The sequence below is a fragment of the Oryctolagus cuniculus genome, chromosome 11, assembly GCF_964237555.1.
Source record: "Oryctolagus cuniculus chromosome 11, mOryCun1.1, whole genome shotgun sequence".
NCBI lineage: Eukaryota > Metazoa > Chordata > Mammalia > Lagomorpha > Leporidae > Oryctolagus > Oryctolagus cuniculus.
Genome location: NC_091442.1, coordinates 54,619,551 through 54,635,580, shown reverse-complemented (window position 1 = coordinate 54,635,580; position 16,030 = coordinate 54,619,551). Strand labels below are relative to the sequence as shown.

General features: G+C 45.4%; 1 protein-coding gene and 1 pseudogene across 3 annotated transcripts in view; both read left to right on the top strand.

Moving 5' to 3' along the window:
- The first annotated feature begins 200 nt into the window (after window positions 1–200).
- TFCP2 (transcription factor CP2) overlaps window positions 201–16,030 on the top strand; it is a 68,448-nt gene continuing 52,618 nt past the window's right edge. For all 3 annotated transcript variants that reach the window (XM_051846295.2, XM_051846294.2, XM_070052245.1), the window contains exon 1: window positions 201–591. In XM_051846295.2, the coding sequence (XP_051702255.2) occupies window positions 470–591 (122 nt within the window). In that variant the 5' untranslated portion in view covers window positions 201–469. The remainder of the gene's footprint in view (window positions 592–16,030) is intronic.
- On the top strand, window positions 11,557–11,657 carry LOC127491195 (U6 spliceosomal RNA; annotated as a pseudogene).

Sequence of the window (16,030 nt, the reverse complement as noted above, 5' to 3'; positions counted from 1 at the left end):
GGCTGACCGGAAGCGAGGCCTGGAGGGGAAAGAGAGCGGGTCCCCGGAGGGAGGGGGGGTTTCCAGCAGAAGGGGGCGGGGGAAAAGGTGGAAAACGGCGTGGGAGCGCCGGGCTTGCTGCGGGTGGCTGCTGCTGGTCTGAGAGGAAAGCGGCGAGCGGCCGCTGCGAGCTCGGGGAGAGCCCACAGGGAGGGAGCGCGGGAGTTCGGTGTTGGCCCTGGGAAGTGTGGGATAGTTGAGCCGGGGGTGGGGGGGGGGGCTCAGGCTCCGGAGAGCTGGGCAGGGGGGGATTCTTGGCAGCCGAGGGCGAGGAGCCGAGGCGATTAGTTGTGCGGGCAGTGCCGGGTGGGCTCTGCGCTGGGAGCTCTCGGTTTGGAGTTTCCTCGCTGTCTTGGCGCCTTGAGAAGAACCACACGCTCCGCGCCTTTGTACAAGAAACGGTGTCTCCTGAGGCGCGGAGGGAGCCAGGATGGCCTGGGCTCTGAAGCTGCCTCTGGCCGATGAGGTGATCGAATCCGGGCTGGTGCAGGACTTCGATGCTAGCCTGTCCGGGATCGGCCAGGAACTGGGCGCTGGAGCCTATAGCATGAGGTGAGTGAGGTTTTCCTACGCGGTAACACCTTCTGAGTCGCAAAGGCGAGGAAGGGGAATGGGCGTGTGGAGTTTGAAAAGCTATCTGCCTTTGGCGGGGGAAGCTTTGGGTGTCGAGTGTCTTCGGCGGTCAGAGAAGAGTGGCCCTTGATTAGCACCCAGGGCTGTGGTGTAGCGTGGGAGACCCGGGGGCCGATCGTGGATGCGGGTGGGCGAGGCTGGATGTATGGGAAGCTGCAGCCTGCGAGCTTGTTAGGGGTTAATCATGATGGGGGTCCACGATGCTTGTTGGAACGCAGTGAGGGGTCTTGGTGGAGCAGTTACCGTGGCCGCTTCTTTTCACCGAGGCAGAAGCTGCGAGATGACAGAGTGGCCGAGAATAGTTTCAGACGCTTCCAGACCTTCGTGTAAGGAGCCAGTGCGTGCGTGATCATGGGTTAAAAATCCCCTCTGAAGCCAGCATGACTTTATCACTTGCTTGTTGACTACTTCATTCCTCCAGTTGGCTTGTTTCACTTACAGATATGTGGGAGAATCCGCGTAGAAATACTGAAACGTCTGCAACCATAAGGTTAGGTTGACTTGTTGGGTTTCGGATGCATCATCTTAATCTCAGTGAGGGAAGAGATGTTGAACTTAACACTTTTATTGGATTTATGAGTTTTTAGGGGGTAAGATGCGCTTTATGGGGAAAGTGAACACTTTTTTCATTCGGATAGCAAAATCCTTCAAGAATCATGCAAATTCCCCCCCTCCTTTTTTTTCTAATCCCTGCTAATTCAAAGTGGACTTTCCTCATTGAAATGAAATTGTGAGTTAGGACTTTGATATTCGGTATCTTCAGGAATGCTTGTGGTTGGAATAAAAAAGGCTATCTCGTATAAAGATTTTACTGATTTTCAGGAAGATCTGGGTTCTGCCATGCAGGGCTCTCAATCTGGAGGCGTTTACCTGTAGTTTTCCCTGCCTTTATTTCTGTAGGCCTGACCATAGAGTGGGTGTTAACACGAAGGTAAATGCCTTGACCCTGAGCTTGCACTTCGTTTATGACATAATGTTTAATAATTCATGCTGCCACTCGTGTAGGTTACCACAACAAAAGTTTGATTACCAGCGTTTAGCGTGGAAATAACAAAATTAACTATCACTAATGCAGTATTACTCTGTAACACTCGTCATCACTCTGTAACATCATCAACAGATGTTCGTTCGTTCATGGGTGTTCTTCACAGCTACTCGAATGGCTTACGTATTTATAGAGTTTGAATTTTTTTCCAGTATCAAATCCACAGCAGTTTTCAAACATCAGTTAATGTTTCTTCAGGAGTGCAGTGGGCCAAAATTTTAAATACTTTTTTCTTTTAACCTTTTTTTTTTTCTCATGTGTTAAGTACTTGCCACCTTTTTTTTTTGATTCTTACACACATTTAATCTTTTGCGTTAACTTGTGTTGGTTTGATATTGGTTCTCAACTTTGTATTCCTGAGAATGATCTAAAGTGCTCATGAAAAATATGTTTACAGGGGTGCATCTCTGAGGTGATTGTGGTACGGACTCCGAGTCTGACTTTTTTGAAACAATTTTACTGATTTATTAGAGGGGAGAGAGGGAGAGGGAGAGAGACAGACACTCCTATCTGCTCGTTCACTCCCCAAGTGCCAGCAGTGAGAGGTTGGGAGCTGGGAGCTGAGTCCAGGTTTCTCAGGAGCGGAGCTACAGGGACTCAGTCACTGGAGTCACCACTTCTCCCGGGATCTGCATTAGCAGGAAGCAGGACTTGGGAAGCTGGAGGCAGGTCCCCAGCCCAGGCACTGTGAGAAGGGTCATGGATGGGTGTCCTCACTGGCAGCTTAGCCATTGAGCTAAATGCTCCACTCTGTTTTTGAACTTTGTGAAGAAGAACTGAGATGTCTTATGTAATAGATGAGCCACTTTATATTTCCAAAAGCATTAACAAGGGTTCCTATTTCTCTGCTTTTCTCACTGACACTTGTTAGTTTCCATTAAAGAATTATGAAAGCCATTCTAGTGAGTGGGAAATAGTATGTCATTGTAGTTCAGATTTGCATTTCCTTAATGACCAGTAATGTTGAACGTGATTTCATGTGGCTGTTGGCCATTTTGTATACATTCTTTCTTTATATTTTTTTAAACATTTATTTAATGAATATAAATTTCCAAAGTACAGCTTATGGATTACAATGGCTTTTTCCCCCCCTTAACTTCCCTCCTACCCGCAACCCTCCCCTCTCCCGCTTCCTCTCTCCTTCCATTGACATCAAGATTCATTTTCAATTATCTTTATATACATTAGATCAATTTAGCATATATTAAGTAAACCTTTCAACAGTTTGCACCCACACAGAAACACAAAGTGTAAAATACTGTTTGAGTACTAGTTATAGCATTAAATCACAATGTACAGCACCTACTCTGATCTTATTTAGACAAGGTCATAGTCAAAGTGAAGTTTTCTCCTCCCTTCAGGGAAAGGTACCTCCTTCTTTGATGACCTGTTCTTTCCACTGGAATCTCACTCGCAGAGATCTTTGATTTAGGTCATTTTTTTTTTGTTTGTTTTTTGCCACAGTGTCTTAGCTTTCCATGCCCGAAATACTCTCATGGGCTTTTCAGCCAGATCCCAATGCCTTAAGGGCTGATTCTGAGGCCAGAGTGCTATTTAGGACATCTGTCATTCTATGAGTCTGCTGTGTATCCTGCTTCCCATGTTGGATCATTCTCTCCCTTTTTTATTCTATCAGTTAGTATTTGCAGACACTAGTCTTGTTTATGTGATCCTTTTGACTCTTAGTCCTATCATTATGATCAATTGTGAACAGAAATTGATCACTTGAACTAGTGAGATGGCATTGGTACATGCCACCTTGATGGGATTGAGTTGGAATCCCCTGGCACGTTTCTAACTCTACCATTTGGGGCAAGTCCGATTGAGCATGTCCCAAATTGTACATCTCTTCCCCCTCTCATTCCCACTATTATATTTAACAGGGATCACTTTTCAGTTAAGTTTCAACACTTAAGAATAATTGTGAATTTTTTTTTTTTTTTTTTTTTTGACAGGCAGAGTGGACAGTGAGAGAGAGACAGAGAAAGGTCTTCCTTTGCTGTTGTTTCACCCTCCAATGGCTGCTGTGGCTGGTACGCTGCGGCCGGCACACCCCACTGATCCGAAGGCAGGAGCCAGGTGCTTCTCCTGGTCTCCCATGGGGTGCAGAGCCCAAGCACTTGGGCCATCTTCCACTGCACTCCCTGGCCACAGCAGAGAGCTTGCCTGGAAGAGGGGCAACTGGGACAGAATCTGGCGCCCCGACCGGAACTAGAACCCGGTGTGCCGGCGCCGCAAGGTGGAGGATTAGCCTATTGAGCTGCAGCACCGGCCTAATTGTGTATTAATTACAGAGTTCAACCAATAGTATTAAGTATTAAGTAGAACAACCAAAAAAATACTAAAAAGGATAAAATATTAAGTTGTTCATCAACAGGGCAAGGGCTGATCAAGTCACTGTTTCTCATAGTGTCCATTTCACTTTAACAGGTTTCCTTTTTGGTGCTCGGTTAGTTGTCACCGATCAGGGAGAACATATGATATTTGTCCCTTTGGGACTGGCTTATTTCACTCAGCATGATGTTTTCCAGATTCCTCCATTTTGTTGCAAATGACCGGATTTCATTGTTTTTTACTGCTGTATAGTATTCTATACAGTGATTTCATGTGGCTGTTGGCCATTTTGTATACATTCTTTATTTATCTTTTTTTAAGATTTAATTATTTAGTTGAAAGGTAGAGTTACAGAGAGAGGGAGGGAGGGAGAGAGAGAAGAAAAGTACTGATTGTTTATCCACTGGTTCATTCCTTTCACTCTCTTGAAAGTGTGAGTTACACACAGAGAGAATGAGAGGCAGAGAGAGAGAGGTAGGTCTTCCATCCGCTGGTTCACTCCCTGATTGGCCACAATGGCTGGACCTGGGCCAATCCAAAGCCAGGAGCCAGGAGCTTCTTCTGGATCTCCTGCATGGGTGCAGGGGCCCAAGGACTTGGGCCATCTTCTACTGCTTTCCCAGGCCACAGCAGACAGCTGGATTGGAAGTGGAGCTGGCTCTACCCACTACGTCACAGCGCCAGCCACTCCTTTCACTCTCTAAATTGCCACAACAGCCAGGACTGGGCCAGGCCAGAGCCAGGAGTCAGAGGATTCCATCTGAGTCTCTTATGTAATTACAGGAGCCCAAGCAATTGGGCCATCTTGTGCTGCTTTCTCAGGTACATTAACAGGGAACCGGATTGGAAGTAAAGCATTGGGGACTTAAACCAGCGCTCATGTGGGATACCAGTGTCATAGAACTCTTAGAAACCATAGGAGTAAATCCACATGACTTCCAATTTGACAATAAATGCTTAGAGTTGAAACCAAAATCATGAGCAACTACAGAAAATACAGATAAAACATAACCAGCTGTGCCACAGTGCTGTGTGTGTGTGTTTTTTTTTTTTTTTTTTGGCCAGGCAGAGTTAGACAGTGAGAGAGAGAGAAAAAGAGAGAGTTATAGACAGTGAGAGAGAGACAGAGAGAAAGGTCTTCCTTCCGTTGGTTCACTCCCCTAATGGCTACTATGGCTGGTGCTGAGCCAATCCGAAGCCAGGAGCTGGGTACTTCTTCCTGGTCTCCCATGCGGGTGCAGGGCCCAAGCACTTGGACCATCCTCCACTGCCCTCCCTGGCCACAGAACGAGCTTGACTGGAAGAGGAGCAACCGGAACTAGTACCTGGCATCCCAGCTGGGACTAGAACCTGGGGTGCTGGCTCTGCAGGCAGAGGATTAACCAAGTAAGCTGCAGCGCTGGCCCACAGTGCTGGTTTTTTAGATTTATTTATTTAATTGAAAGTTAGAGAGAGAGAGAGAGAATATGAATCTTCAGTCCGCTGGTTTGAAGTGGCTGCAACAGCCATGGCAGAGCCAGGCTGAAGCCTGGAACCAGGAGCTTCATCCAGGTCTCCTACGTAGGTAGCAGGGGCCCAAGCACCTGTGCCTTCCTCTGTTGCTTTTCCCAGGCCACCAGCAGGAAGCTGGATTGGAAGTGGAGCAGGCATTGCAGGCATGGGCTGAACCTGTAAAGTCACATTGCTGGCCCCCAAAGTGTTTAATTTTGATGAAATATGTTTTATCTGTATTTTCTGTAGTTGCTCATGATTTTGGTTTCAACTCTAAGCATTTATTGTCAAATTGGAAGTCATGTGGATTTACTCCTATGGTTTCTAAGAGTTTTGTAGTTTTAGCTATTATATTTAAGTCATCAATCCATTTTGAGTTAGTTTTTTTATTTGGAGTATGATAGTGAGCCAACGTCATTGTTTCGTGTGAGGACATCCAATTGTCCCAGCCACCATTTGTTTAAGAGATTATTCTTTTGCCATTGAATGTTTTTGGCATCCTTTTCAAAAATCAATATGCCATATATTTGAAGGTTTTATTTCAGGATTTTTTTTTTTTTTTTTTTTTGAGAGACACGGACGGGGAGGTAGGGGTGGAGTGTGGGTAGAAATCCACTGGAGAGAGAAATGCTTATAATGGCTGGAGCTGAAGATTGGAGCCAGGAACTCAATCTAGGTTTCCCACATGGACAGCAGGGACTCAATTGCTTGAGCCATTACTGGTGCTTCCCAGTGTCTGCATTAACAGGTAGCTGGAATCAGAGCTCGGGCCAGGACTGGAACCCAGGCACTCTGATGTGGAATGTAGGCATCTTGCATGGTCCGCTAACCACTTAGGCCAAATGCTTGCTCCCAGACTTGAGTTCTATTCTGTTGGTTGATAGTATATTCTTATGCCATACCACACCATTGTGATTACTGTAGCTTTGTAATAGGTTTTTTTTTTTTTTTTTTTTTAAGATTTATTTATTTACTTGAAAGTTAGGAAAGTCAGGTCAGAGTTACATAGCGAGAGAAGGAAAGGAAGAGAGAAAGGCCTTCCATCCGCTGGCTCACTCCCCAGTTGGCCGGAACTGCTGGAGCTGCACTGATCTGAAGCCAGGAGCCAGGAGCTTCTTCGGGGGCTCAAGGAATTAGGCCATCTGCTTTCCCAAGCCATAGCAGAGAGCTGGATGGGAAGTGGAGCAGCTGGCATATGAACTGGCACCCATATGGATGCCAGTACTGCAGTACCAGTAGCTTTACCTGCTATGCCACAGCGCCAGCTCCTGTAATAGATTTTGAAATTAAAAAGTATAAGTCCTCCTACTGTGTTTTCCTTTTTCAGTATTTTGACTATTTGGAACTTTTGTTGTTCCTTGTGAATTTGAGAATAGACTTGTATTTCTAAAAAAGGCCATTGTTATTTTGATAGGGATTATGTTGAATTCACAAATAGCTTTGGGGAAATTACCATTTTAACAGTATTATTTATCAATTAGAAATTTTTTTTTGACAGGCAGAGTTAGTGAGAGAGAGAGAGACAGAGAGAAAGGTCTTCCTTTTTCCGTTGGTTCACCCCACCAAATGGCCACTACAGCCGGCGCACTGCGATGATCAGGAGCCAGGTGCTTCCTCCTGGTCTCCCATGCAGGAGCAGGGCTCAAGCACTTGGGCCATCCTCCACTGCACTCCCGGGCCACAGCAGAGAGCTGTACTGGAAGAGGGGCAACCGGGACAGAATCTGGTGCCCCGACCGGGACTAGAACCCAGGCTGCCGGTGCTGCAGGCGGAGGATTAGCCTAGTGAGCTGCGGCGCCAGCCTATTTATCAATTTATGAACTTAGGATGCCTGTCCATTTGCTCAGGTCATCTTTAGTTTTTCAGTGATATTTCAAAGTTTTCACATTAAGCTCAATCCTATGTACTTTTTTTTGGATGCTATTATAAATTGAATTGTTTTCTTAATTTCCCTTTTGGACTATATTCATTGTTGGTGTATGGAAACAATTTTTGTGTGTTGGTCTCATACCCTGTGGCTCTTTTATTAGCTCTAGTTAAGTTATTATTTGTTTTGGTTTTTTTGTATATGTGGATTCTGTAGAATTTTTTATATGAAAATTCATGTCATATGGAAATATAGTTTTCATCCTTTTCAATCTGTATGCCTTCTTTTTTCTTGCCTAATTGTTCTGGCAAGGACTTTTAATCCTGTGTTGAATAGCAGTATTGAAAGTAGGCATCTTTGGCTGGCGCTGCGGCTCACTAGGCTAATCCTCCACCTGCGGCGCCGGCACCCCGGCTTCTAGCCCTGGTTGGGGTGCCTGTTCTGTCCCGGTTGATCCTCGCTGTGGCCCGGGAAGGCAGTGGAGGATGGTCCAAGTGCTTGGGCCCTGCACCTGCATGGGAGACCAGGAGAAGCACCTGGCTTCTGGCTTCGGATCAGCGCAGCATGCTGGCCGTAGTGGCCATTTGGGAGGTGAACCAATGGAAAAAGGAAGACCTTTCTCTCTGTCTCTCTCTCTCACTGTCTAACTCTGACACCTGTCCAAAAAAAAAAAAAAAAAAAAGGCATCTTTGGAGCTGGCACTATGGTGTAGAAGGTGAAGCCTCCTCCTGTAGCACTGGCGTCCCATTTGGGCAGTGGTTCGAGTCGCAGCTGTTCCACTTCTGATCCAGCTCCCTGCTAATGTGCCTGGGAAGGCAGCAGAAGATGGCCCAAGGCTTGGGCTGCCGTACAGTGGGAGCCAGGCTCCTGGCTCCTGGTTTCAGATTGGCCCAGCCACAGTCATTGCTGCCATTTGAGGAGTGAACCAATGGATAGATCTCTCTCTCTGTGTTAACTCTGCTTTCAAATAAATAAGTAAATCTTAAAAAAAGAAAGTAACTATTTTTGTTTCATTCATGATTTTTTTTAAAGATTTATTTTACTTGAAAGTCACAGTTACACAGAGAGAGGAGAGTCAGAGAGAGAGAGAGGTCTTCCATTCGCTGGTTCACTCCCCAGATGGCCACAACAGCCGGAGCTGTGCCGATCTGAAGCCAGGAGCCAGGAGCTTCTCCCTGGTCTCCCATATGGGTACAGGGGCCCAAGCACTTGGGCCATCCTCCACTGCCTTCCTGGGCCACAGCAGAGGAGCATACTTCTGCTTTCCCAGAGCTGGACTCGAAGTGGAGTAGCTGGGTATTGAACCGGCGCCCATATGGGATGCTGGCACCGCAGGCGGCGGCCTTACCTGCTACGCCACAGAGCCAGCCCAGATTTTTTTTTTTTAAATTTTGTTTATTTGAGAGGCAGAGTTACAGACAGAGGGAGAGATACAGAGAGAGGTCCTCCATCCGCTGGTTCACTACTCCCCAAATGTCTGCAATGGCCGGAGTTGAGATGATCCAAAGCCAAGAGCCAGGAGCTTTATCCAGGTCTCCCACGCAAGTGCAGGGGCCCAAGCACTTGGGCCATCCTCCACTGCCTTCCCAGGCCATAGCAGAGAGCTGGCTCAGAAGAGGAGCAGCAGGGACTAGCACCGGTACCCATACGGGATTCCGGTGGTGCAGGCAGAAGCGTAGGCCACTATGCCACAGCACCAGCCCTCATTCATGATCTTAAGGGGAAGGCTTTTTGCCTTTCACTATTGAACTATGAGTTTTTAATAAATGTCCCTTTAATATTAAGGGAGTTTTGTTCTATACCTGGTTCATTGAATATTTGTGTGTATGTTTATTGTGGTAAAATATACAGAACATAAAAATTTGCCATGGTAACCATATTTATTATGTATGTAGTTCAGTGACATTATTAACATTGTTGTGTGGCTATCACATGATCTATCTCTAGAACTTTTCATCATCCCAATCTGAAGTGTTGTTCTCATTAAACACTAACCTCCCATATCCTCTACCCCCACACCCTGGTATCCACCACTCTACTTTCTGTCTCTGAATTTGACTACTCTAGGAACTTCATTTATGTGGAATCATATATTTGTCCTTTTGTGACTGACTCATTCACTTTGCATAAGGTCTTAAAGGTTTTGCTGGATGTTTTTATTGTGGAAAAAATACTGAATTTTGTCAAATATCTTTTCTGTGTCTATACAGATAATATGTGATTTATACATTTGATTGATCTCTTTGTGTTGCACTGCCCTTGCGTTCATGGAACAAATGTCATTTGGTCTTAGTGTATAATCTTTTTAATGTTCTGTTGAATTCTGTTGCTAGAATTTTGTTGAAGATTTTTGTTTATTAGTTTGTTAATAAAACAATAACATTGTTTTTAGGGATATTAGTTTGTAGTTTCTTTGTGATAATCTTATTAACTTTGATGTCAGGGTAATGTGGACCTCATTAATATTAGGCAGTTTTCTTTGCTATATTTTGAAGGACTTTGAGTTGGTTTAGTGTTAATTTTTTGACTGGTAGACTCCACACATGTGCCCATTTGGTCCCAAATTTTCTTGGTTGGGAGATATTTTATTATTGATTAGAAGTATTGTTAGAAGTTGTTGAGACTTTATTTCTTCTTGACTCAGTTTTGGTTCTTTGTATGTTTCTAGAAATTTGTTCCATAAATTATCTAATATGCTGGTGTACAGTTCACAGTATTCTCTTATTCTCTCTTTTTTTTTTTTTTTGTAAGATCAAAGTAATAGCCCCCATTTCATTTCTGGTTTTATTGATTTGTGTCTTCTCTTTTTCCAAATCAGTCTTGCTAAGAATTTGTCAATTTTGTTGATCTTTTTAAACAACTGAATTTTGGTTTTGTTAATTCTCTTTATCTTTTTAAAATTACATTTTTTGAATTTATATATATAGAGGATTCACTTTATTTATTTATTTGAAGGCAGAGTTATAGAAAGAAGGAGAGACAGAGAGAAATCTTCCTTCTGCTAGTTCACTCCCCAATTGACTGCAATGACCGGAGCTGGGTCTATCTGAAGCCAAGAGCCAGGAGCTTCTTCCAAGTCTCTCATGTGGGTACAGGTGCCCAAGCACTTGGGCCATCCTCCACTGCTTTCCCAGGCCATTAGCAGGAGCTGGATTGGAATCGGAGCTGCCAGGACTTAAACAGGTGCAGGCATAGCAGGTTGAGGCTTAACCCGCTATGCCACAGCATTGGTCCCATTTCCTTACTTTTAAAAACAATCTGTATTTCATTTATTTCTATTATTTATTACCCTCCCCCCCACCTTTAAGGTTTATTTGAAAGGCAGAGTTAAGAGAGAGGGAGAGAGAGATCTTCCATCTGCTGTTTCACTCCCCAAATGGTTGCAATGGCTGGAGCTGGGAGAGGCCAAAGCCAGGAGCCAGGAGCTAGGGCTTCATCTGGGTCTCGCACATGGGAACAGGAGCCCAAGGACTCAGGTCATCTGGGACTCAAATGGTGCCTATATGGGATGCTGGCGTCTCAAGCAGCAGCTTAATCTGCTACGCCACAGCGCCGGCCCCATTTTCTTCCTTCTTTTGACTTTGGGTCTAATTTGTGCTTCTTTTTCTATCTCCTTAATGTATGAAGTTAGATTATGATCCTGAGGGCTCCCCCCTCCCCTTTTTAAAAATTATTTATTCATTTGAAATAGTTACAGAGCGGGAGAGACCGGAAGAGATCATCTGTCCGCTGGTTCACCTCCCACATGGCCGCAATGCACAGGGCTGTGCCGGGCCAAAGATGAAGCCAGGAACTTCATCCAGGTCTCCCACATGGGTAGCAGGAGCTCAAACTCTTGGGCCATCTTTTGCTGCTTTTACCAGGCCACTAGCCAGGAACTGGATTGGAAGTAGAGCAACTGGAACACACACTGGTGTTCTTGTGAAATGTCAGTGATGCATAAGGTGGCTTTACCTGCTACCCCATGATTCTGGCTCCCTTCCTTCTGTTTTTGATGCAGGCTTTTAAAGCCCAAGTTTCCCTCTTAGCATTGCCCTCAATGCAATATGCTTTGGCATTTGTGTTTTCACTTCTATTTGTTTCAAAGTACTTTCTCATTTCCCTAGTGATTCCCTCTTTCACCCATGGGTGTTTTCAGAGATGTTTAGTGCTCACTTCAGCACATACACTGAAACTGCAACCATATAGAGATTAGCATAGCCCCTGTGCAAGGAAGGCATACCAGTTCGTGAAGTGTTCCATATTTTAAAATTTCAGTTAAACAGGAGCTGAAGAATGTTAGATGCTGTACCACATGCTGAAATTCACTAAAATGTACCAGTCTTTTTCTTATCAAGCATTCCTTTGGATGCTGCAAGTGTTTGATTGGACCCAGAGTTCTAAAGCATTTGCTTTAAGCAGTTCTTGCCATCTCAGTAGTCATTTTGATGGAGGAACATGTTCCCAGAGTTTACTGCTCTGTCATCTGCTCTGACTCTGTCCCAAATTTTCAACAGCCATTTTAATGAGCCTAGCTCTACTTCCAATCTCTCTCTCTCTCTTTCTTTCACACACACACACACACACACACACACACACACTCCATCCTATTTTCTACATAGAAGCCTTTGTAAGTGCCTGTATGTTTTATTCTGTAAAAGAATATCTCGGAGAATATTCTGGGAAGACATTGAAGTAGGAAGCACCAGAAATCTGTTCCCCATATAGAAAATAGCACTGGCGGAATCTGTTTGCTAGGACTCTTTGGAGCTTACTGAAGTCTTGCAAGTGCCAGAGGAATTAATTTCAATTTACATCCAGGGTTAGATTGTAACTTGTGGTTAATTTCAGCGTTGAGCCCAGTAGCAGCTGTTCATCATGGACTCACAGCAGCTGTGCACATGTCCTCGGAGCAGCTTGCACAAAGCGTGTGGGGCCCAGAGTGGTCAGGAAGGGCGCAGTCTTCCAAATATGAGGGGTTTGTGCTCTGGTTATAATTTCTGCTTTTGATCACGTGAGTGATCAGAAGAGGCAGAGGCCAGTGTTGCTCTATCTTCTGCTTTCATTGCAAGATCCTCTGTTCCACTTGAAGCAATGGTGGAGAAATTTAAAGGATTGGTACTTCACATTTTCCTCCCTTCATTTTTCTTTACTTTCCCTTTTGCGAGCCAGAAGTGGAAGAGTAGTGCAATCAAAGGCAAATCAGTATATGCAGGGAATTAGGAAGCTGTTGTGCACTCAGGGGAAGGTGCAAGCTCAGAAAAGACCCAAGAAGATGACAGATTTATACTTCCGGCTGATCCTCTGCACAGAGATGCCGACAGCAGTACGAAACGAAATCACAAGCCTGGGGGAAGGGAGAGAACATAATTTCTGGAGGTTCTGTGTTGTTGGATAAAATACCCAATTTTCAACAAAGTAATTACAAGGCATGAAAAGAAGCAGGAATATATGACTCATTCAAAGTGAAAAACCAACACTGTTCCTGAAAAAGAACTTATAATGGTTATACTAAAGACTTTAAAATACTTTTTTTTAAAAGATTTATTTATTTATTTGAAAGTCAGAGTTACAGAGAGGCAGAGGGAGAGAGAGAGAGTGGTCTTCCATCTGTTGGTTCACTCCCCAAAAAGGCTACAATGGTTGGAGCTCTGCCGATCTGAAGCCAGGATCCAGGAGCTTCTTCTGGGTCTCCCATGCCAGTGCAGGTGCCCAAGGCCTTGGGCCATCTTCTACTGCTTTCCCAGGTCACAGCGGAGAGCTGGATCAGAAGTGGAGCAGCTGGGACTCAAACTGCTGCCCATATGGGATGCTGGCACTGTAGGCATCCAAGGCAGCTTTATGCGCTATGCCACAGCGCTGGCCCCAGCAGATTTCTTAGAAACTTTGGAAGCCAGGAGGCAGTGCATTCATATGGCCGGTGCTCCGGCTCATTGGCTAATCCTCCGCCTGTGGCGCTGGCACTCCTGGTTCTAATCCTGGTTGGGGTGCCGGTTCTGTCCCGGTTGCTCCTCTTCCAGTCTAGCTCTCTGCTGTGGCCCGGGAGTGCAGTGGAGGATGGCCCAAGTGCTTGAGCCCTGCACCTGCATGGGAGACCAGGAGGAAGCACCTGGCTCCTGGCTTCGGATCGGCACAGTGTGCCAGCCATAGCAGCCACTTGGGGGGTGAACCAACGGAAAAAGGAAGACCTTTCTCTCTGCCTCTCTCTCTCACTAACTCTGCCTGTCAAAAAAAAAAAAAAGTGAGGGGGAAATTATTATGTTCTCAAATAAACAAAAACTGAGGGAGTTTGTTACCTGTCCTGTAGGAATTCTCAAAGGGAGTCCTACAGATTGAAATGAAAGGATACTAGGCAGTAACTTAAAGTTGTATGAGGCTGGCTCTGCAGCTCACTAGGCTAATCTTCCGCCTGCGGCGCTGGCACCCCGGGTTCTAGTCCTGGTCAGGGTTCCGGATTCTGTCCCGGTTGCTCCTCTTCCAGTCCAGCTCTCTGCTGTGGCACGGGAGTGCAGTGGAGGATGGCCCAAGTACTTGGGCCCTGCACTCGCATGGGAGACCAGGAGAAGCACCTGGCTCCTGGCTTCAGATCAGCGCGGTGTGCTGGCCGCAGCGGCCATTGGAGGGTGAACCAACGGAAAAGGAAGACCTTTCTCTCTGTCTCTGTCTCTCTCTCTCTCACTGTCCACTCTGCCTGTCAACAACAAAAAAAAAAGTTGTATGAACAGGACTGGCGTTGTGGCGCAGAGGTTAAAGCCCTGGCCTGAAGTGCCGGCATCCCATGTGGGCGCTGGTTTTAGTCCTGACTGCTCTACTTCTGATCCAGCTTTCTGCTATGGCCTGGGAAAGGACTGAGAAAGGAGTAGAATATGGCCCAAGTCCTTGAGTCCCTGCACCCATGTGGGAGACCCGGAAGAAGCTCTTGGATCCTGGCTTCGGATCGGCTCAGCTCCCGCCATTGTGGCCATTTGGGGAGTAAACCAGCAGATGAAAGATCTGTCTACCTCTCTGTAATTCTTTCAAGTAGATAAAAATAAATCTTAAAAAAAAAAAAGTTGTATGGGCCAGCGCCGCAGCTCAACAGGCTAATCCTCCGCCTAGCAGCGCTGGCACACCAGGTTCTAGTCCCGGTCGGGGCACCGGATTCTGTCCTGGTTGCCCCTCTTCCAGGCCAGCTCTCTGCTGTGGCACGGGAGTGCAGTGGAGGATGGCCCAAGTGCTTGGGCCCTGCACCCCATGGGAGACCAGGATAAGTACCTGGCTCCTGCCATCGGATCAGCGCGGTGCGCAGGCCGCAGGGCGCCGGCCGTGGCGGCCATTGGAGGGTGAACCAACGGCAAAGGAAGACCTTTCTCTCTGTCTCTCTCTCACTGTCCACTCTGTCAAAAACAAAAAACAAAAAAACAAAAAAACAAAAACAAAAAAAAAAAACCACAACCAAACAAGTTGTATGAAGAATTAAAAATCTCAGTAAAGTAAGTACACAGGTAAGTATTGTGGTAGTGATGGTGTTTAACTTCCCTTTTTGTTTTGTGCATGATTTGAGACTAACATTGAAATAAAAACAATTATTAATCTAAGAAGCAGAATGATCATAGTTGGCTTGTGACTGTACATTTCATTTTCCACATAATTTAAGAGATAAATGAATTAAATATCATTAGTTTATGATTTTGGGCACAGTGTATAAAGATGTAATTTTATACCATCAACAACTGAAAGAAGTGAGGCCAGAGCTGTTAAAGGAGCAGAGTTTGTGTATGTTACTGAAGTGAACCTGGTGTATATTCACATTAGTATTATGAATTTATGATACAGCTGTGATCCCCTGATACCATGAAGAACATAGCTAGAGTATACATGAAGGGTGGGTGTTAGGCACAGCAGTGAGGCCGCTTCCTAGGATGCCAGCATCGGATATGGGAATATCTGGGTTCAAGTCCCAGGTCTCCTCTTGATCCAGCTTGCTGCTAAAAGGCAGCGGATAGTGGCTCAAGTATTTGTGTCCCTTCCACTCAGGTGACACACCTGGATTTAGTTCCAGGCTCCTGGCTTTGGGCCTTCTAGCCCTGGCTGTTGTGGGCATTTGAAAGAGTGAATCAGTGAATGGGAGATCTCTTTCTCTGTCTCTGCTTTTCAAATAAATAAAATAAATAATTAAAATATATTTATTTGAAAGGGAAAGTGACAAAGTAGGAGAGATGAAAGATCTTGCATCTGCTGGTTCACTCCCCAGCTGGTAACAGCAGCCAGGTCTGGGCCAGGCTGAAGCCAGGAACCAAGAACTCCATCCTGGTCTCCACATGGGTGGCAGGAGCCTAAGCTCTTGGGCAGTTCTTGCTGCCTTCCCATGCCCACAAGCAGGAAGCTGAATCATAAGCTGAGTAGCTGGAACTTGAACTGGTACTCTGATATGGGATGCTGGCAATAGGAGCAGTAGTTTAACCTGTTGTGCCACAATGCCAGCTCCTTAACAAGTGCTTTTTCTTAAAAATGCATACACAAAAGGAAATGAGAGAAGAATTTAAATGTTTGACTATAGAATTAATAAAGATACACAAGAAAACAGTAACGTAGGAATGAGCGATGGAAATTATAAGGCCCAAATAAGAAAACAAATAGCAAAATGATAGAAGTCTCTTCCT